General features: G+C 37.8%; 1 protein-coding gene across 1 annotated transcript in view; it reads right to left on the bottom strand.

Moving 5' to 3' along the window:
- The window catches only part of agbl4 (AGBL carboxypeptidase 4), a 359,863-nt gene that overhangs the window by 310,862 nt on the left and 25,846 nt on the right, over positions 1–23,155 (bottom strand). The window contains exon 3 of the mRNA XM_051904378.1: positions 20,754–20,878. Coding sequence (XP_051760338.1) covers positions 20,754–20,878 — 125 coding nt within the window. The remainder of the gene's footprint in view (positions 1–20,753; positions 20,879–23,155) is intronic.

Raw genomic sequence — 23,155 nt, 5'->3', positions numbered from 1 at the left:
ACAAAAATAGGTAATTCATATTTTTATGAATGAGTACAGTCTGTTATGGGTTATCGGGTAGCCTTTTATTACAATAAACAGACCTGAAATAGAGGTCAAACAGTGTCAGATCTCATTTCTTAGCCATTTTTTTCATTTGTGATTCGCCCACTTTATGCCTAATGGATTTTGATCAGGAATACAGCAATAATGCTAACCCCCTCTCCAAGTGTCAACATAAAACTTAAACACTGATTATATACAGTATATGAGCAATGTTACACGAGTAGCAGTGCGATATGGCATTATAATAGCACGGCTACTCGTGTGATATTGCGTTTATACAACAGTTCGACAGCACAAATGTGTAAATAAATAAGAGCAACGGAGTGTCTTTAAAAACCCTCTTTTGTGCAGAGCTACTTCATTCCAACATGGATTCAAATCTCAAGTTGACAGTTTAACAGCTGAGCCCAAGCCTCCGTTACTAATTCTAAAACGTCACTTCAAAACTAGTAACGAAGCAACGTTGAGTCGCTTCATTGAAGCTTATTGTATTATGAAGAGTATTATGGTATCATGAGGTCGATGTCCATAATATTACATCCATTATAAAGAAATCAGTTTGAATGTCCGCAGAGGAAAGCAACATTTTTGGCTTTGTCCTTTTAAAAGTTCGCACAGCATTAAAACAACTTCCTTGTTCTGACTCACTCATAAAGGGAGTCTTTGCCACCATTATAACTTTCACTGACACTATTGACGTACCCTTTCTCAATACTAAACACTGCATATTATTTATATAAAATAATATTTATTGAACAACAATATTTAAATTAATAACAATAGCCATTATAAAAGATATAAAGACAAGCAAACAATAAACACAATCAAATAAATAAAAAACACAAGCAAACAATTCAGCCAAACATACAAAAGGAGCGCTCCAGTACAGGATTTAGAAGTTAAATATTGCCTAAATATAAAGTTATGAAATTTAATTTTCCCCTTAACCCAAATCGTTTTGCTCTGGAACAAGTAATAGATTAATAAGACCAAAGTTTGATATACCCCAAATTAATTATATTTTAACCACTATCTACTTAAGAGCCAGCGGCAAATTCCCGAAGGATTGGCCAAGATGAAGCTGTTCTCTGTGGGTACATGAGCGCTGAATGGCCGCTGACGGCCTGGAACTCACATCTGCAAAAGCATCAAAACAAATAGTAAAATAGGTGCTATGTTTATATATGAGTCACATATTTGAGGTCGAAATAACTACATTCTCGCATAAAATACTCTTTAAACTACATTTTGTGACATAACTACAGTAGTAATTATAAAAAAGTATGGTAGACTTGCTCGACCGCCATGGCAGTCGCCAAACGATATATATACACATATCTACCTACCTACCTACCTACCTACCTACCTATCTATCTATATATCTATATATCTATATATCTATATATATATATCTATATATATATATATATATATATATATATATATATATATATATGTAGGGATATAGGAAATAATAATAATAATAAGGATAGGTAAACATCTGAACTATTGTCCTGATTGTGCCAACATAAAAGATCCTTACTGCTTACTGCAGTCATTTTAAAACATTTTTTTTTTTTTTTTTTTTTTTTTTAAAGAGCACTGTTCTAACTTCAACCAGAAACGGCAAAATGGTGTCATTGTAATGGGGGTGTAATTAAAAAACTGGCTCTCATCAAACTGCAGAGCAGATGAACGTTCTTTGTCTTCCTCTCGATGAATGTGTGAACACAGAGAGTATGAAATCATTCTTAATTACACATTTGTCACAAGAGAAGCATTCAGTCTCCTCTCTGTGTGTTTTAATGGCACCTTCTCTGCTCACTGATTAATTCTGCAAAAGCCTCGTCCTGATGCCTCATTACATTAGAAAACTTTCCCTGCGTCTTTCATGTGTACATCGTTTTTTTTCTCTCTCTCTTTCCTGCACTCCTCTCCCAAACACTAAATGTTTATTCAATGTTCAATTCAATGGTTTCAAATGCTGGCAATCTCTAGGGACTAGCGGTTTGACAACACGGAAAGCCCGTCACACGTTAACATGGGATAACGAACCAAGCGGAGTTATGCCACAGGATTTTAATTACTGATATTTACGTCCTGTTCCATATCATACATGGGTGTTTTGTCGTTAAGGGCGTATATTAAAATTCATCTGGTAACTGGAGTGATGCCTTCCACAAACTACTCAGTAGTCTGTAAAAAACCTGCAGCATAATGGATGTCATTTAGTGGTTTAATTAATGTAATGTTAATCTTTTATTAAATCAGGGGATGTTCTCTCAATTACTCAGTCTGACTGTGAGGGATAAATTAATAACTCATTGATATTTAAATGCAAACCTTCTGCAGATTCTCCAGATTACCAAAATCCATTGTTCCTAAAATCACATGAAATTAGATTTAGTTGAAAGTCAACTGTAAAAAGCACAGCCCAAGATTGATAAGGAGGATGAAAGATATAGCCTACCTGATACCTGCTATCTCATATCACAACATGAAATGTAAACAACAGACGGGAACATTCACAGAACACAGTTTTATATGACTCTCTCAGTCATGGACCACCCCGGATTGTTCTGGTATTTCAGAATATTTGAGTACATGTTTACTGATATCTGGGTTTTAATTTGGGGCTGGGAAGTGTTATAGGCTGTTAATCAGGGTCCTTCAGGTACATCTTAACCGTGTTACATCTGGCCGATGAGCCGCCTGGAGCTGCAGCTAGAGCCGCTGATCAAATTCCCCGCTAGACTCCTGATGAAAACATCATTTGTTTTGCATCCCGGCGCTGAAAAACAGGGCTGGCTGTGACTCTCTTTGTGAGCTCAGCATACTGCAATTTACACTGAATGAAAATGACAGCCACTGAACAGCGGCATAAGCAATTATGGAATGCAGGGGCCGGGCAATCGTGTGTGCATTTGAACCACGATAATACAATCTGCACAACCAAAGACGCTGCATATGTTTCAGCTATTAATGACATGTGAACTCAACCTGCTTTCGACGTAAACGTGGCATTAACACACTTCCTGGGTGAGATTATTATCCAGCCTCTTTATTATCATAAAAACTGCTATAAAATACATTAAAATGACTTCATTTCATAAAGGTGCGAATTATTTGGTAATATTACCATGATTCGGTTGACAAATTTAAGAGGATATTTGCGTTTACTTCCTCTCTGGAGAGACTGGACTCTCTACATCCTAAAGACAAACACCAGCTGTTTATGTGCTGTTTCTATGCAAATAGTCTTTGGTATACCTGCAGACCACAACCAAGAGTATGAGACAAAACATCTATCTCAAAGTGGAATTTTACTGCTCAATAACAGTGAGGACATGGAGAATAAAATGCAGGTTTCTGCAGGTTCCTTCACAGATTAAAGGGGGTAAATCTAGTATCAGACTTACAAAAAAAAAAAAAAAAAAAACTATTCAATAGAAAATCACCACTGACAGTGTAATTTAGCCCGAGACTAGACATAATCTCTATTCTGAGACACCGTGGCGAGGGAACTGCTGTGAATGAAAACTACATTTCCTTCTCATCTCTACTTTAACAGAACTTTAGGTCAGAATCTTAAAGAAAAGTGACATGTCTATGATCTAACGATTGTATTCTTTCCTTCAGCATTAAACATGCTTGTTTCAAAGTAATTAGTGTTGTCACGATACTGGAATCTTACTTCCATACAATACATTGAAAAGTATCGATATTCGATACCATTTTCGATACCACGGGGGAAAAAACGCTGCATATACTGTCATATAAATGTTTTTAATATTTTTTTTTTTTTTTGTCCATCCATTGAAAGTCTTTATATGATAAAGCTTTTAAGTTTTTGATCGATCAATAACTATTACAATTATCTCACAAATATTTGCTAACTAAATGTATTTGTTTTTACAATGGGGTAATTTACAAATTTTGTAATTGTTGGAACAACAATACAAATGAAATAGACTGCTTTGTTTATTTATTTTTCAGGTAGGTCTAACAGTAGTATTCAGGTAAGAAACTGAATAAAGAAACAAAGTAATCAAATTTAAAATAACATTGGATAATCTTCATAGTAAAAATTAAATACAGATTAATTAATTAAAGTTACACAAGTTAATCAGTCAAGAGCAGTAAGTGATTTTCTCTTTGTCTTTTGTTGTTTGATTAACATTAACAACATAGAGAGCAGCACGTTTATTAGGCTGCTGTCCCTTTAAGACCTGACACACGCACAGATCCAAAATACTGTTACTGTTATGGGTGGGCTTTTGATGTGAGCACGAAATCTGCAGGAATAAGTAGAATTATGTGCAATGTGCTTCTGAATGAGAGGCGGCGGGTGCGTGTCCACTCGCTGTCGGAGAGGAGAGCAAGAAAGCGCAACTGGTATTGGTGTACATATATTGCAGAAAGGAGTATTGGAATCGTTTCAGATATTTCAGTATTGATACATATCGAAATATCAATATTTCTGACAACACTAAAAGTAATAATAATTTTTTTTTTTTTTTAAATGAATGTTTACTTTCTGCATTAAACTGTCTCTTTGTTTCTGTTAGGTAAAAACAGCAAGTTAAATCTCAGAGCAAATGCCATATTTTTAAATACTGACAAACGCCTGTTTTACTGACAACTTTCACTAATCGTGTTCTATACAGGATCAGTTTTCAGTAAACAGAACTGTCTTGATTGTTGTTGGTCCTTGTGGAATGCAAGTCCCCACACATACAGTGACAAAGGTCTTCATGTGTGTTATGTATTCCTGCCTATGTCAGATGTTTGGATAGTGTGCGTTTAAATCAGTGGCACTTGTCATTCAGTTTCCCAGATAAAGCAGTGTTATGAAAGATTCATGAAGTTTGAGGTGGGGCGTGACGCAGGAGGCCCTAAAAAGCTGCTGGAGGCGGAGAGAACCGTATCTCCCCAGGGGCACATGGGCAGCACTGAGCCCTGTGGGTAGTACACTGGTAAGAGCTACTTTGTTTCACTTCTACCCTGCCATATTCACTATAGCTGCAGTCATGGCAGACAGAACACACACTGTCAGGCCCATTTCCTGATTCATGAATTTGTGGTAGTCAGAGTTCTGTAGACAGAGACCAACAACTATCAAGAGCAGTCATCTTATCTCATGTCTATGGTTATGTTACAACCACAAAATAGTGTCCTGTAAAGTCGACATCATACGACAACAGTCATGTAACTGTAAGGAAAACTTGAATTCAAAGGATGTACTGGGCGAAGGGCACTGCAAACGCATAGGGAACAACAGTTGAGAGTAATATTATAATAAAGTGCAACAAATGATAAACACAAACTGTGTATATAATATATATTAATATGTATATTAAAGTCCCCTGTGGAAAAATCAAGTTTTTAATGTTGTTTATATGTCTATGTGGTGTTTATAACATGCTTTAAGACAAACCTTGTGCAAATTCATAAGTCAACACCATTGCTGAGTATTTTCTATTTAAAACTGCAGTGATTTGAAATCGCTAGTGTCTGTGACGTCACAAACTACCTTGTAACCAATCACGTCAATGTGCAGACGGGCTTTAGCAGCAGACTCTCTGAAACAGGAGAGTCTCAAGAAGCCATCCCGGTATATTTTTCTATTGATATAAAAAATCGTGTAGATTTAGCAATATAGCAGGTGTATGACGTATATAACGATATTATTATGAACTATATGCCTTTCTCCACTGACATTCTAAGGTGTTCAAAGCGTTTCTAAGGATACTGATTTTTAGAAGACAACTGTCTCGTGAGCGGGAACATGATTTGTGTAACATTAGCAAAACACATTATTAGCATCTGTTTGATAATGTTGTCAAGCAAAAGGCTAATCATATTAATTACCATGTGTCCGACGTTGTAAAAAGCGATACCATTGTGCAGCATTTACCTCAGTAAGTTGATGTCTCGATGAAATTGATTTTTTCCCCCAACTTTAAACATGAATTATAGCCATTCAACATTATAGTGTAATTGAAAGCTATATCATTTTTTACATTTATTAGGCTTCAAAAATATAACAACTTTTAATTTAAGTGAACTTAGAACAATCCTCACATAAACCCATAATAAATGTCATATTTACCTGTGCCCTTCCTACCTGTCTAACAGATAGGAAAAATACAGAAATTGATTAAAGTTACCAAACAGTCTGCACTGCATAATTTATAGCCTAAATTAAATATAGATAATCATTATTAAAGCTACAAAAGTTCTTTAGTCAACAGCAGTGATTAATTTTCTCTGTTACCTTTGTTCTTTCATTATCTTCAATGACAGACGGCATTAGTGGTTGCTGTCACTTTAAGATCTGCCGCTTCTACACATGACGCGGATCTCACACGCTTCCCACTTTCTCACAGCTCTTTACTTTCATTTTAAGACTTTATTTAACTCATTCAAGGCTGCTGTTAGGAGGATACTCGACAAAGTGGATATTTTTGGCATTATTGTGCATGTTATTGTTCATTTAAGCGTAACAGAGAACTCGATTCTGGCGCGCCGTGTGCACAATGGCGCGTGTCTTTCTGTGCCTCGTGTGTGTGACAGGACATTCACAGACAGCCCGTTCTCTTTTTCTCTTTTGGCGCGTTTAAATGGTTTAAAAGCATTTGCATGAATAAGAGCGTCATCATATATTGTAATGCTAGCCAAAGGATGACAGAAAAAAACGGATGCTGCGTTAATTGCGTTAATATTTTCAATGCGTTAAACTGGAAAAAAATTAATCACAGGCGTTAACGCGTTAACGTTGACAGCACTAATTTATATATATACAAAAAATAGAAAATAGTACTGCTAGAGTAGGCACAAACTTGCTTATATCTAGTGCTGTGACTAACAGTAAAACTCAGCCTAATTGAAGGAATTGTCTTTTGTCTGATTTTTTTTTTCTCTCCCCTTTCATGTTTTGTGTTGTTTTGTGACTACTGTTTATATATCTGGATGTTACACTATACTTGTCAAAAGATTCAAAACACCTGCTCATTCTTGTTTTATATATTTTAGAATAATATAAAAAGTAATCAAAAACAGTGCAAAAAAAAAAATGAAACTAAATAAAATCAAACTAAACTTAAGCTAAATTTTAGCTTCTTTAGAGTAACTTCATGGGAAAGACTTTCCCTATATCTATATATAAGGAGTAGCACTACGACCATGTACAACACTCTCTTCTATAATCAGTCCACATGCTGGCTTCTTATCTTCTAACAATAGTGAAGTGCAAAATTAGAATTTCATGCATCTCTCTGTGAATCTTCAACCACTGCAATATAGTGTGATAAAATGTGAGCATAGGCCACAAATCTACATAGATATAAGGTGATTTTGCATTTTGACAGAAAAGGTTGTTTGGCTCCTAAATGTTTAATTTAAAGAGTGGCTTTGTAGAAACCCTGCTTCAAAATAGGATTATTTGTCCAGAGGCTACTTTGCATATTAAAGGCACAAGATTTTTGCATTAAAAATTTCCAAAAAACAATGGTGTTACATATTTTGTTCACTTATGTACTTATTATCCCAAAAATGAGAAAATGGTAGTTGTAGCATCTAGCATGCCACTCTGTTGTAATTTTTGCACAGTCGTTATGGACCGCGATTATTCATTGTAGTTTGCAGCATGTTCTGTCGCCAAAGATAACTCCAAGAAACGTAAATGTACAGGTAAATCAAATGACCCAGGAAAGGCTTTGGAGGTTTTGGAGTGTCAACTAAACTATCCCCTGCGAAGGCCTCCTTCCCTTTCCTTTCCCTATGTATAGATAAAACGATAGTCACATGTTTGAGTCCCGTCGGATTGATTTCCATCGGCATTGGAGCTGAAGACGACATCTCCCATCATTCCCCACTCCTTCAAGCATCATCAAGTTACGCTTTTGTTATCGTTCTGAATATGCGACCTCTAGCTGCGAAAAATTACATACTGTGCCTTTAATCCACCTCAGAAACACAACCAATGAAATCAAGCTTCCAAATTCAGCTTCAAACCAAAATAACATGTAACCTATTTATCTGGCAAATTACACACAGCATCAATGAATTAATACCTTGCCAGGCAAAAAGAAAGCTACGTGGAGAACACAGTATCTTCCTCATTTCTCTCCATCTCACTTCGCCAAGACACCAGCCAGCCCCTGTTCACCACAGCACGCATTGAAAACAACCATATTGGCTTTACTTAACCACATTAGCCATGAACACAGATTGACAGCACCTCTCTGCGCTGCCTCCACATCAAATAATACAGAGCAAATGGCATTCAATACAGCCTCATAACCACAGAATTGGAGATTCAAAAACAATTTTAGAGCAATAAGTGGAAGCCACTGAATGGGATGAAAATGCAAATGTGGACAGCTCTCCAGCATGTCTCGTTCTAGGCCTCGGTCTGCCTTTCATAATATCCACATTCAATGCATTAAGAGTGTCATACAAAGGCAGAGCATGTTTGCATTTTGTAATTTGTGCCTTTTCATAACCACCAATAAACGTGGAGCAGTTTAGAGAGATGTCTAATGGATGGCAGTGCCCATGAGCGACAGCAGCACTCGTGAAGATCCCGCTCGTTTGGAGCGGCGAGGACGCTGGTGTCTGCACACGCCACTAATTCTGACATGCAATTTCTATGAGCTCATCTAGTAAGAGATAACATCTACTGCAAATACAACCAAAGACTATAGATACAGAAAGATGGTCCAGCCCTATTAGGCCACGTTCACACAGCAGCAGAATACAGTTGTCAGTCCTGTATTTGAGTCCTTAATATGGTTACGTTCACACACAGTACGGTTATTTATGGGAGTAACAACCGCATTCGATAACCAAACTCACACCAATAAAATTTTCAGGACTCACAACCGCATTCTCGGAATATTCGCGCTGTGTGAACGGAAACATACTGGACAACTAGTTGTCTGTCACGTCATACAGTGCGAGAGAGCCGCTCTTCTAAGGTGTTTCGTGTGTGGTTTTGCTTTCGGTAACTTACAGCGACAGAGATATGAGCTGTGCGTCATCTTAAGGTGTTTTAGATCCAGTCACTGTTCTCCACCGGAGCGGCTCCAGTCAGTTTTGTGTTTCTTTTCAAAATACAAATGGTGTGTCATGCACGAGACGTCACAAAGGACGTGACACACGAGTGCAATGGTTAAAGACTCCGGCTAGCACGTGTTTACATGCTGCTGTTGGTTAATGAAGTTTTGAAGGATGAACTTGTGGTTCAGTTAGTCTCTTGTCATGTCAAAAGTGATAAGACTTTTCAGTTTTATGGACGTCTTTAATATTACGTTGGTCACTGTCGTTATGGTTACTAGTAAGAGAATACGGGCTTGACTCTCGCTGTTCATACAGACAGTGTTCCAGACGCTACTGTAAGTTGCTGTGTGAACGGGACATTTCGAGACTCACACCTGTAAGTAAATGCGGTTGTCAATCCCCAAAACGTACAGTGTGAACGTGGCCTTAGTTATGAATGGGAGAAACTGCAACGCGCAATATGGCAAAATACGTCCCGCCTTCTAAGTAAAAGAGCCAATCGCTGATTGATAAATAGTGCGTCCCAATTTGTGTACTTATGTACTATGCTGTTTTGTATAGTTTAAACAGTGCGAGTTGTGTTTACACTGAAAACTCCAGAAAGAAAAAGTGCACTTTAAATACCCGGATGATGCACTTAAAGGTGCAGTAAGTGGTATTTGAACTACACTGTTGGACATTGTTGATATGTGAAATCAACCAAAACAAACACACCCCTCTCTTCATTGCTCCACCTCCAAAACTCACACTCCAATTCTAACCACCCTGCTCTAAGTCGGACTCGAACCGCTGCCCGATCGCTGCTAAACACCTCATTCTCTAGCAGCTGTCAGTGCACAGTCGTTTAACTGCAGAACTCTCATTATCTGGCCACTGTTACACACGCAATGCGAGTGGATGTCTGTTTATCACAGCTGACGCACAACAAAATGCACGAAAAATAAAGCGCAGTTGATGAACGAACGACAAGGAAGCACAAAAAAATGAACATACAGTACACGCGAGTAAATACAAAGTGTTCGTTGTTAGTCACAAACAGCACAGTAGCTCCAGATAATCAAAACCCAGTGTACTCACATGATCAAAGCAGTTTTCTGGCCTTCCCTCTTAGCTTTCTCCAGCACTGGAAAGCTTTTCTAATATAACCGTGTCCTAAAGCGCTTGCCCAGGCATAAACCTTCATTCCAGTGATATTTTTTTGAGCGGTTTTGTATTGTGTCCCATTTCTCGTTCTGCAGTTTTTTTTTTCTTATTTTCAAATCTCCCTCTTGCTCGTTCTCTCTCCTCGACCGTCATACGCCCCCTGATGCTGATTGGTTAGACGTTTGTTATTGGACTCGGCCCGACTAACTTCCAAACAGTGGATTTGAAATATCACCGAGTCCCCCTTTAATTAACCAAAAAAATGAAGTGTGGAATGTTGGACACTTCATGCACTCAACTGTCATAGATTTAATTACGTAGCGGAGGGGGAGTGGCTAACAGACACTGATGTTACATGACATAATAACCTTATAAAATTCATACACTACACGGTTGAGTGCATAGTGCATAAGTAGATAGTGTATAAGTGTATAGTGCATCATTTGGGACACAACTACAGTCATTGCGTCACTGCAGCTGCCGTTAGAAGCTCCGGTTCCCATAGAAACCTGAGACTGTACATGCGCAATGGCTTGTCTAAATTTCAGGATTCCCCATTATGGCCGCCGAGTGAACAGACTTTCCTTGAAAGGGACTTTGATCCAGCCAGGTTAACTGGACACAGAGGTCACTAAAGTTACATTTTGGGTGTAAAAATGAGTGATTAACTGTATGAAAAATCAGTGGTTGTCAACTGGATTTGCTTCTGCATCCAGATAAAACAGTATCAAAATCAAAAGGGATAGTTCACCCTAAAAATGAAAATTACGTCAACATTTACTCACCCTGGTGTTGTTCTAATGCAGTATGCGGTTCTTTCTTTTTCAGACCACAAAATACGATTTTTTTTTTTAAAAATGTGCTGCTTGCACTCGTCTATATAAATGGCAGTGAATAGTAATCCTAATAGTAATGGCAGGCATTTCAGGAAAATTAAGCAATGCCATTTACTTAAAGTCATAACACAAAAAAACTTTAAAAGGCTCCAATGTAGAGATTACTTTCTTTGTCTACAGGGTTTCTTATTGGTAGGCAGAGAATAGAGGGCTAAAGCAAGGAGATAGCAGCTGCACACCTTCCTATATAAGGCATCGCTGCAGCACCCCGTTGTAAATAAACACAGATATAACATCAAGAGAACAATTTAGGCAGTAATTAACGGCGAAGAACAAACAGCATGGTTAGAGGGGGGCATGGAGCTGATTGAATTAAGCACACAAACAGAAACAAAAGCTGCAACAAAGCATCAGCGTGCCACAGCTCACCAGCTCCTCTTTGTTTAATAAACTACAGACTCCCTGAATGCTAGTCAGCATAATGAATCTGACTTGGGCAGAGGGGTTCTGAAGGGCCCCAAAGAGTCTATAGCCTCAGCTTTCACATTCAGCACATTGGGGCCACAATGGGTTACAGCAGATAGAGATCAGGAGCTACACAAAGCAAGAGGGAGACAGAAAGCCAGCCTGTGCAGAACCCTCCTGTTTAAAAACAATGGTCTAATTACAACATTTATAACCCCAGAATTCTGGAATTGAATTTAGCCCCGACTTAAGGAGTACGCTGGCATGAAAAGACTATTTGATTAGAGCAGCAGTTGTTTCATTTTCAGCGCAGCAGATTGCCGAGCATCTCGATCCGGCTGCGCAATCTGTACTCATTATGGCCTGTAAAAGGATGATCCTCGACCCGCCGCTGCGCACGTTCGTGCAGATGCGTGGCGCTCTGCATGGCCCCTGCCATTCCCTTACAACGCGCCCCGCTAGCTGCGCCAAACACAGCAGCACCCAGCCGCCAAATTCAGCCTTTTAGCCACTCAAAAGGGCCCCGCGGGCTCCCTCCCATTCCTAGCAGCGGCCTTTATCAAAAAGCCCTGAAGTCGAGGCGTGAGATGTTTGGCTCTTTTAATGTATATAAATGGGCCACCTGCCTGGCTGCTTGGTGTTTCGGGGAGGTGGATGAGGGACGCTGCAGATGTAATCTGAAGCTTTCATGCTGGCAGGGGGTCCGCGCATGGCACGGTCTCAGTCTTTCCCGCAGAGGGAGTGTATTGGGCTCCGTATGGAGCGCAGATGCACCCGCCATCCGGATGATCGCCGCGGTGCCGAGGTGCTGCTGGAGCCGCTCTGTGCAGCGTGCTTATATATCTGTGAAATGAGCTTCCTGTGCAGATCCCCTGGCAGCCTGGCCAAATCACAGTACATTAGCCACATTAGCCGCTTGTATAGCAAGACTGTAAATAGACACGCCATATTGGGAGGAAACACTCAGCTTGTGTGACCACATTAGTAATGGCTTGGAATGATCGCAAAACAAAGCTGGGGCTTAATCACAATGTTTTTCTAAATGAACAAAGAATATAACTGCTGTTCTACTTTCTGCTGTTATCAATCAAAATTTATATTAATAATAGAGATGTCAATCTATTACAAATTGTATCTGAAAACATCAGTAACTGTATCACTGTAACTGATCAATATTTGCTGAGAAAAGCCACAAATTAAGATAATTCTAAGGCATTCTACTGAATAGATATTAAAAAAGTGGAATTAGAAAACAAAATATTTGTTATTCATTTTACATAATTGACCCTTAGCCGGGAGTTTGATCGACAGGTGATCTAACCAATCACCGTTATGTCCGACAAAGCAGTCAGGGGAGTTAGTAGATTAACGTCGGCGGATTTGAATTTAAAAAATGGTGTGTACTGACATCTTTAAGCGGTTGAAACAACATTCCTTCTGATGTTCATTCATGTTTATTTGATGCTGTAAATTAACTAGTAGGAAGAGATGATTGGTTCACGAGCCGCTTGAAGTGAGGCGCTACAGCGATCTGTCACGACACACTAAAGAGCCACAAAATGGTATTTATTGTTTAAATTGCTTTAAAAATGACAAAATTTGACATTTGAGACTTTGTTTCATACCAAAAGTAACCTGCTCTGTCTTGTCTGTCTACGCGTTGTTAATGTCAAAAAGTTTTTTTTTTTTGGGGGGGTTGACATATTTGACCATTGAGACCATTTTTAAAATGTGTTGTTAAGTCATAAGAAGAGATCTCTGTGTTCTACTTCATTCCACCACACTGAGTCCACTGTAGCTGTTTTTAAAGAAAGAATGCATCCTGTGTGAACCTCAACCTTTCAAACACGCAAAAAAGCATCACAATCATTGTGTTCTGTTCCATTCTGTTGCACTCTATCCAACATGTACAGGTAGTACTTCAAGCTTGAATTGCTGCAATAGTAGAAAAAAAAAAAAAAAAAAAAAATCTTATAATGGCATTTGCATACGGGTCAGGGGGCATGATTAATTGTGCTTATTTTTAATAAGTTATATTAAACAATTAATCCCACTAAATCAACATGTTAAATTGACAACCCTAATTAATAACATAAAAATAAAAACAAACAACATCTGCAAGTAAAATCAGAGCTGATGGATCAAGGAAGGCTGTTTATTTCTAATATGACAGATGACATTTTAAGATAATGTTTATGAAGGCTCCAGCAGGAGATTTTCAACCTGCATGAGAATATAGGAGGTCTACGTCTTGCTGGGTGGGCTACTTTACCTAAATTACAAGTGTAATCCTCAAACAACTCACCAAGGGCTGAACAGGACCCCTGCTACATCCCAGACATCTGTTCTCTCCTTCCACCCCCCTGGAGACACCTCAAAAATCGGTGGGCAGAGGGATGACAGGGAAATGACTTAAAAGCACTTTTACACACAGACTGAAAATATCAGCCAATACACAGAAAGACTCTAGAGGGAAGTGAACAGAACAAACGTGAGTTGAAATAATGTTATTTTTTGGTTTGTTCTTTCGCTGTCTTTATAGTGATATGAGGTGTGAAGGACAGCATGCAACATATTTAACTTGCAATGTCTTTCCTAGTGAAGGGGTTTTATCATTTGGAAGATGCAAACATATCCTCTATGAAATTTAAATTAGAATCATATTAGAATATTTATTTTTATTTTCTATTTTCCTGTCATTGTACCCATCTTGTAATTATATGTCTAGGTACAGCAGTATATCAAATCCAGTAATGTTCAAATGGAAATTGCTAAATGTTACAGCAACAAAAATAAAAAATAGTAAAAATCTTTTAGTTTGCATTATTTTGACATACATACAGTATATTTCTTTTATAAAGAAGTAATTCAATAGTATGATTTTCAACCATAATGATAATTTAAAAAAAAAAAAAAATGAAAAGAATATCAAAATATATTTGTTTGTTTTTTTCAAGCTGAAATAATTCAGGTATATACTGTACAGTTACCGTGATCCAAAATAATCACATTTACATTTTGGTCATTCCACCTTCCCCTAGATGCAACCTGTTTTATTGTCTCCTGTTTGGAGACTGCATCGGTTGCCCTCTAATCCTACACCTCAATATCAGATGCACATGTCCACATACACACAAGGATACACAAATGGCAACACCCTTGGCCACACAGATCTAGCTCTGTTCCTCTAGAGACAGAGCTGCAGACATTCATTACCCCTCCCATCATGTCCCTCAGTCCAGTCTGAAGGACACCAGAAGGGTTAAATGTCCCTGTACGAACACAGAGTGTTGCATGAGTTTGAGTGTGTGTGTGTGTGTGTGTGTGTGTGTGTGTGTGTGTGTGTGTGTGTGTGTGTGATGAGTCCATTATGCAGGTTTACAGAGTCAGATGCAGAGGCCGGGCTGTGCCAAAGAGCTGATATTACACAGCACAACCTCCAGCAGCCTTCCCAGAACACACAGCCAAGATCACTCAGCACACGCCCATTCCCGCAACTCTCTCTCACTCACACACACACACACACACACACACACACACACACACACACCCAGACCATCACATTGACACACTCACATAGACACACATTGATGCTGATGCACAAACACAAGCTAATGCTACTGTTAATACAAGCACACACCTGCTCCACCCAGTCTCCCTCCACTCCAGAAAAAAAAAAAAAAAAAAATCAATATGCATCTCATCCATTACAGCACTCACGGATGGGTCAGGATCTCTACTCCCATCTCCCTCTCTCCTTTCTCTGCTCTGTCTTTTCCTTTCTTTGTGCAGATACAAAACGTCAAAATGTTTACACTGTGCTGCCGTCACTCTGATGAGCTAATAGCAGTCTTTGATTCTCATACAGAGCACAGAGGAGGAAAAAAACACATACTTAATGACATTAATTAAGATCATCATACGAATGACTCAGAAGGTCCTTTCATCTATGATCAGGTGTGATCAGAAACCTATGCTTATAATAGTGAAAGGAAAGGAAAGGATCTTTTTATATCTAGGGCCATATGAATTCTGTAATGCAGAAAACGCAGACGAAACCACGGAATCCAGTCATAAAAATGGAATTTACTGTATAACGTGGAATGTCACGGAATTTGTCAAATTTTTGATTAGGTCAGTACACTTAAATCTAATTGGGATATAGACTAGTGTCTGAATATTGAACTGCAAAAAGACTATTTAAATATGAATCCTGTGTGTCTCTGTGTGAATGAATGGCGCAGACGTGTGGTTTCATTTACCACACACACAGTAAAGCACAAGTGATGCTCGTGGTGTTTTTAGCCTCTGCTGCCTTACTATATGAGGACATGAATCCATGAACTTCATCTCTAGAGTCACTCAGAGAGTCACTTCATGAGCATTTGATCATTTAATTTGAGAAAAACTATCATCATATAATAAACACAAACTCAAAGGTCTTCATGGCAACCCATCAAAATAAAAGTTTGGTTTAATTTGAAGTTGAAATTGTGACGGAAATATATTACTATTGCACACTAGAATGTAGCTACGTCTAAATTGCATTAATAATATTAACACTAATAATAATAATTATTATTATTATTAAAACTTATTTCTTCCGTGTTTTAATTTTAACAGTAAAGCTCTGTTGTGCAGCACTTTGACAAAAAAAAGTTTAATTTCATATGATTAAAAGATAAATTAAATAAATGTTTTATGCCTTCATTTGATTGCCAGAAAAATTAAAATACACAACATAAAATTTCGGAAGAAAAAACAAAACATTTCACAGGGCCCTATTATTGTAGGTCCTTAATAATAATAATAATAATAATAATAATAATAATAATAATTATAACAATAATATATTTTTTTATGAATTCAATTAATTAGATATGCTTTTTTATTATTAAAATGTAATGAAACCATTAAAATGTAACCCAAAAAACTGAAAACAGAAAACACAGAATTTGGTAAAAAATAAAATGGAATCTGTGGGAAGGGAAAAAAAAAAAAAAAAAACGATTTCATAGAGCCCTAAAATGTAATTTTGGTTAAACTTTTAATAAATTGTTGTTAAATTGTATTAAGTTTTATGATTTAAATTAATTAGACATGCTTTTTAATTACTAAAATTTAATTTAACTATTAAAATTGAGTCCAAAAAAAAAAAAAAACAGGAAAAAAAAAAAAAAAAAAAAATGGAATCCAGAAAAATAAAAACGGAAAAAACATAATTTGGAAAAAAATAAAACGGAATTTGGGAAAAAATAAAACAGATTTCATAGGGCCCTATATATCCCAGTATTTTCCTGTCCTCTCTCAACTGTACCTTTCAATAAAAGTGCAGAAAAGGCCACAAAGAAAATGAGAAATTTTAAAGCATTATATAAAATCAAACACACACTCACATCCTTCAAGCTACCTACAGTGTTTATAGGGTGTGTAGTTCTACACTGAATATAAACAAGCACAAAACCATCCAAGCAATTAATAAAACCAGCTTTAATATTCACATCTATACATTGTAAATCATGGATGTGAACATTAAAAATGCCCAGAGCAAAATCACTGTCTCTCCAAAAATAAAAACAGAGGAAGAAGTGCCATTGATTACAAAATGACTATAAATTGAATAAAGCACCATAAGCACATCTTAGATATGTGATCCAACTAAGGTGTTCCTGAGTTCCTTGTTCTCCAGCAAATACAATCATCCTCTCCAAAGAAAATTTAAATCTGTTATAGCATTTTTTTTTTTCTCCAACTCAGGAGCCAGTATAATGCACATTTTGGATTTGCATTAAAGCAACAGCATCATGACGGCACCACACACACACACACACACACACACACACACACACACACACACAATTACAGTCGTCGATTAAATAGAAACCACAAACTCCATCGCATTGCAAAATAATTAACCCCAGCTCAACGAGAGGGAGGGAGCCCAGGTTCTAAGGTAACCGATTTTTTTGGGTGAAGAAGAAAAGGAAAAAGACATACATCCATCATAAAAAAATGCTGCAGCCAATTTCCACAAAGCCGCTAAGCTGATTGAGACGACCAAATCTGTTTCACCAGCTTACATTTACTTCAAAATGGTCATCTCAGCTTCAGTATCACACACTTTCACTGCTTCCCATTCCCCAGTTCTTTAGTTAAGAGAGAGTTGGTGGGTGTGCAGGAATAAAACACTCGTCAACTTCTCTGTGCCTGGCCTGATATCTCTCTAGCGCAGGGCTGCCCAGATCACTACACTTTGATTTAACCATTCTGTTATTAAGCTTATTTGTGTTCTTATTCTCTTTTTTGAAATAAATAAATTAATGAATAAATAAAATAAATAAATAAAAAACATGCAATGTGTGCTGCAGTTCTCTCTCACAGACAACCCTTACCAAACAAACTCCATTCTGCTAAACCAACCAACCGCCCCCACCTCCTCCCACTGAAGTAGATTAAATTCACACTAGTCCTCATTTTAAACGGAAATTGGATTGATGGAGAAAAGATTACGGAGACAGAGGGCAAGGTGGTGACAGCGGGAGAGAGTGGGGAGGGTGGAGCCGGCACCAACAAAGCACCTCCGAAGCTAATAGTGTAAATGTTTCTCTTTTGCCACCTGTAGTGTGTACAATGTGTGTGTGTTTTCTTTCCCCTCCTGATCTTTCTCTTTTTTGCCATAGCAGCAAATATCCTGTTGGCGCAGGATGCAGAGTGGTATCTGGCCCTAAAATCGATCAGACTCCCGGACTAGGGCTTCCATTCATCTCTTGCCCATAAAATTTGATTAGCGCTGACTACAGCACTGCAGGGAGATGGGCTGATAGAGCCAGGCTACAGGAGATGGCAACAGCATCCCACATTTTCATCTAGTCTCTCTCTCGCATGTTATATTTTGTCTCTCTTCATATTTCTTTGTAAAGCACTTCCTATTAATAACAGCCCGTCTCTCTCTCCGTCCCTCCTCATATCGTCCTCGGTATGTACAATCCTTGCGTGTAGGTATCTAAGATCAGTGAGATAGCGTGTGTGCCCTCCTTCCGCCCCTCCTTTCTTAGTGTAAACCGTCCTCTAGCTATTAAACAAAAATGACAGCCGTGATGAGGCTTCGACCGGCGTTAACAAAACTAAACAACTGCAGCCCGGCCCAGCCAGCTGGCCTGTCCGGCAGACACGCCCTCTGTTCCCACATATCACTGTGGCATGTGACCACTCCTCTCCACCAATGACAAAGTCCTGAGCTCATGAGTGGATACTGTCTGTCTGCGCCGTGAAAAGCTAAGAGGACAGGAGGGGGGGGAAAAGAGCTAGACAGTCTTGAAGCTTGACAACAAGGTGAAGTTTGTCAATTTGACTGTTTCATGGGAAGGACACTGCCACTTGTTGATATGTCACATGATATTTCAAACCATATGAAAATGCAAAAAAATAAAAATACTAATGGAGAAGTTTATTCATTTGAGAGATAACTTGACTCAATCATCCATAAATTACATTGTGTATAAACCAATCTGTGTGCCTGACGCATGTACCACAAGGTCTCTGTAAATTGATTACAGGCATGAACTGGCACTTGAGCGTCACGCTTCTGCAGAAAAAGTGATTTAAATTCATGTAAGCCTGCATGATTTAAGATTCATTTGCGATATCGATTCTTCCAGGAGCTTGAGACGTCATTTAAAGCATCAGTCATCCAATCTGCTGAGGATTCACGTCAGCATAAGGGATGAATTTATTTGGCTGCTAATTGTCTGCCTTTGGGAGCGTGTGGGTGACACTTGAAAAACTTTTGGCATATCATCAATGTGATAATGACAAGCAGACCTCACTGGCCCAAATATCTTTCAATCATTCTTGACATGCAAAACTTCTAGACAGTTTCATCAAAAGTAACTTGCATATGTTTCACATTACAAGAAAGAAAGAAAGAAAGAAAGAAAGAATTCACTGGTTAAAAAAAAAAAAAAAAAATTAAAAAAAAAAATTGTAAGCCATGAAATTGTATACAAATAGTTAAGCACCAAAGTCTGCTAAATTAAATTTTTCCATCAGATACAAACCATTCAAAAGTTGATCAGTATGTTCTTTTTTTTAAAGAAATGAATTTTTACTTTTATTCAGTAAAGTGTTTTTTTTTTTTTATAATGGTATAAAAAAATCTTTCACATAAATGTTCTTTTAAAGTTTCTATTCATCAAAGAATCCTGCAAAAAAATGCACCAGTTTCCACGGAAATATGAAGCAACACAATTGTAAAAATGCAACGGTATGCATCATTGATGTAAATTATATGATTTGCAATATAGTTAGTTTTATCCAAGTCTCAGCTTACTGTATTTACAAGTTATAATTCACCCAAAAATGTAAATTCTGTCATCATGAGAGTGAGTAAATGCAGAATTTAATTTTTGGATGAACTAACCATTTACAGTTTGGGAATAGTCATTTGACATGCTTTCTTGTCAAAATGACTATTCCCTGTGGTTGATTGCTTTGATCTTCTGAAGTGCATACACGCTGCCAGAACGGCACTCCTCAAAGTGAAAGCGCAAACTTTAAATTTTAATCACCATATCACATTTAGTTTTAGTAGCATGATTATTCAATGTGTTTTAGATGGTTTATTCTTATATATATAGTGCATTAATAGCGGGAGATGCGGGAGATAGCGAGCACCGGAAGAGTCTGTGCATGGGCAGCTTGTCTGTGTAACAAATCCTACAAATGCCTGTATTGAAAGCATGAGTATTGTGTGAAGGAAAAAATGAAAGTTTACAGAGTTTCAGTGACATTACTACATTAAACTACTATATATAATGTTGAATATAATGTATAATAAGGCAATGGAGGAATACTTGTGGGTTCTGATAATAATAAAAATAATAATAAAGTAATAATAACAATAATAATAATAATAAAAAAATCACTTTATTTTGGCTTAAAATATTGTTATAGTATCATATCGTGAATTCAGAATTGTGATTTGTATCGAATTACGAAATGAGTGTGTCGTTACACCCCTATTGTTAATAATAAAAAATGTTTCTTGAGCACCAAATCAGCGTATTAGAATGATTACTGTTGGATCATGTGACAATGAAGACTGGAGTAAATTTTGAAACCTGGATACATCTATATTCAAGCCTGACAAATGATGAGAACATCAAGCTTTTGTAAGGAGTTTCTGTGCTGGTATGGGCTCACCTGAGTCTCTCGAACGTTTTCCACCGTGAAGTTGAACCACACTCTGAACCGCGGGTTACACGTGTCAGGCCTGATGAACAGATCAAACTCAAATTCACTGATGTAGTCAACACGGCCCAGGTTACCTATGGAGAGACAGTGAACAACAAAGTTGTCCAGAGTTACTTTCAGGCCATGAATCTATTCAGTAGCTCTATGATACACTCTACTATATGCATACAGAAACATATACACTTCAAAACATGCTATTCTTTAGCATTACCTTGTAGACATATATATTTCCACACAGACAGCAGAGACTGGGAGAGATTTCCCTGTAGACTAATAAAACGGACTATAACTCAGTTGGGATCCTGCTGATATTTGTGTGTGTTCAAAGTATTTCATTTATGTAAAGGGAAATAAAATGCTGCGTTGCCGTCTAACCTTTTCTTTCCCCACAGATTTTGACACACACATACACACACTCTTTCTGGGTGGGATGGAGGAAGCCGAGACGATACACTTGGCAGTCGCTCAGGTGACGACTAGACAGCTTTGGTAGCAGATCGCAGAATAACAAACCTCAACATGGCTGCCGCAAACAAATAAATATTAACAAACCAGAAAAGTGCTTTGTTGGTAACATATTATCCTGCAGACTCGACACAAATGTCAAATGGCAGGTAATAAAGTTCAGCCTTAAACAAGCATGCTAATGGGAACACAGGCAATCTTCTCACACCATGAAGCGTAATACAGAGAAAGTTGGATATCCCGCAACAAAACATCGCCACAATACAACACACAAATACTGGTGGCAATCTGAGGGTTTTACAACCGTCTTTAGCATCACTGACTGATTTTGGAATATGAAAGAAAGGAAAGCTAAGGCTAATTGCTTTACTTATTTATTAAAGTTAATATGGTGGCGTGGTAGAGTAGTTAAAGATCTAGGCTGGTAACTAAAAGTTTGTTGGTTTAAATCCATTAGCAATCACCATTGCGCACCTGAGAAATACATATACAGAACACATGAAATAGCTGAAATTGTATTTCATATTGCATTTTTATCTTTAAATTTAAAGTTTATTTATTTTTTTTATTTTTTATTTTTTAGAAAAACTACCAGAGATTAACTAAAAAGCACAACACTCAAATTTAGCTTTCATAAGGCCTTTAAAGGGATAGTTCATCCAAAAATTTTAATTATCCCATGATTTATTGACCCTCAAGCCATCCTAGGCATAAATGACTATCTTCTTTCAGATGAAGACAGTTTTTAACCACAAATGCTCATCTTGCACTGCTCTGCGATGTGCCACACATTACGTAATCATGTTGGAAAGATCACGCAGGACGCAGGCGAAAGTACCGATCCATTGTCTACAAAACGAATGTGCAAAGACTAGGCCAAACGCCCTTTACAAAAAAAAAAAAAAAAAAAAAAAAAAAAAAAAAGGTAAAACAACAATGTCGGACGATTTTGAAGTTTTTCGGCCTACCGCGGTACTTCCGCCTACGTCACGCGTGACCTTTCCAACGTGATTACATAATGCGTGACGCATTGCAAAGCTAGTGCAAGATGAGCATTTGTGGTTAAGAAGTAGTATATAAATTTGTATTTTCTTTAGAAAATGACCGATCATTTCGCTAGACAAGACCCTTATTCCTCAGCTGGGATCGTGTAGAGCCCTCTGAAGCTGCACTGAAACAGCAACAGGACCTTCAACCCGTTGTACCCAAGTGAAGTCCACTATATGAAGAAAAATCCTGGAATGTTTTCCTCAAAAACCTTAATTTCTTTTCAAATGAAGAAAGAAAGACATAAACATCTTGGATGACATGGGGGTAAGTAAATGATCAGGAAATTTTAATTCTAAAGTGAACTAATCCTTTAACCCCCTGAAGCTTTGTGGATTACTTCTATGATGGATGGATGCACTTTTTTAGGCTTCAAAATACATGGGCTTCAAAATGCCCCATTCACTACCATTATAAAGCTTGGAAAAGCCAGGATATTTTTTAATATAATTCCAATTGTGTTCGTCTGAAAGAAGATAGTCATATACACCTAGGATGGCTTGAGAGTGAGTAAATCATGGGATAATTTTCATTTTTGGGTGAACTATCTTTTTAACCTCATGGTTGCAGCCAGGTTGTTCCAGGGAGGGATTGTTGCTATAATACAGATACAATTTTCTACTAAAGGACAACTAACTAACTAGTGGAATACTGCATTGTGCTAGTCCAGGATCCCTGTTCTATGGTAATGAGAGTAAAGAGTTAACTAATAAGGCTGGATGAACAGAAAGAAAGAGGGAGGGAGGGGGAGATGCATCTGGTTGCCCTGCTCATGCAGTCTGGGTTCAGGGACAGAAGTGTGGAAGTCACCGCCTGGTGGAAGCTAGCTCAGAGCTAAT

Source organism: Ctenopharyngodon idella, chromosome 8 (genome assembly GCF_019924925.1).
Source record: "Ctenopharyngodon idella isolate HZGC_01 chromosome 8, HZGC01, whole genome shotgun sequence".
Taxonomy (NCBI): domain Eukaryota; kingdom Metazoa; phylum Chordata; class Actinopteri; order Cypriniformes; family Xenocyprididae; genus Ctenopharyngodon; species Ctenopharyngodon idella.
The sequence above is the reverse complement of the archived record's forward strand: the minus strand, read 5'-3'. Positions and strand labels throughout refer to the sequence as shown.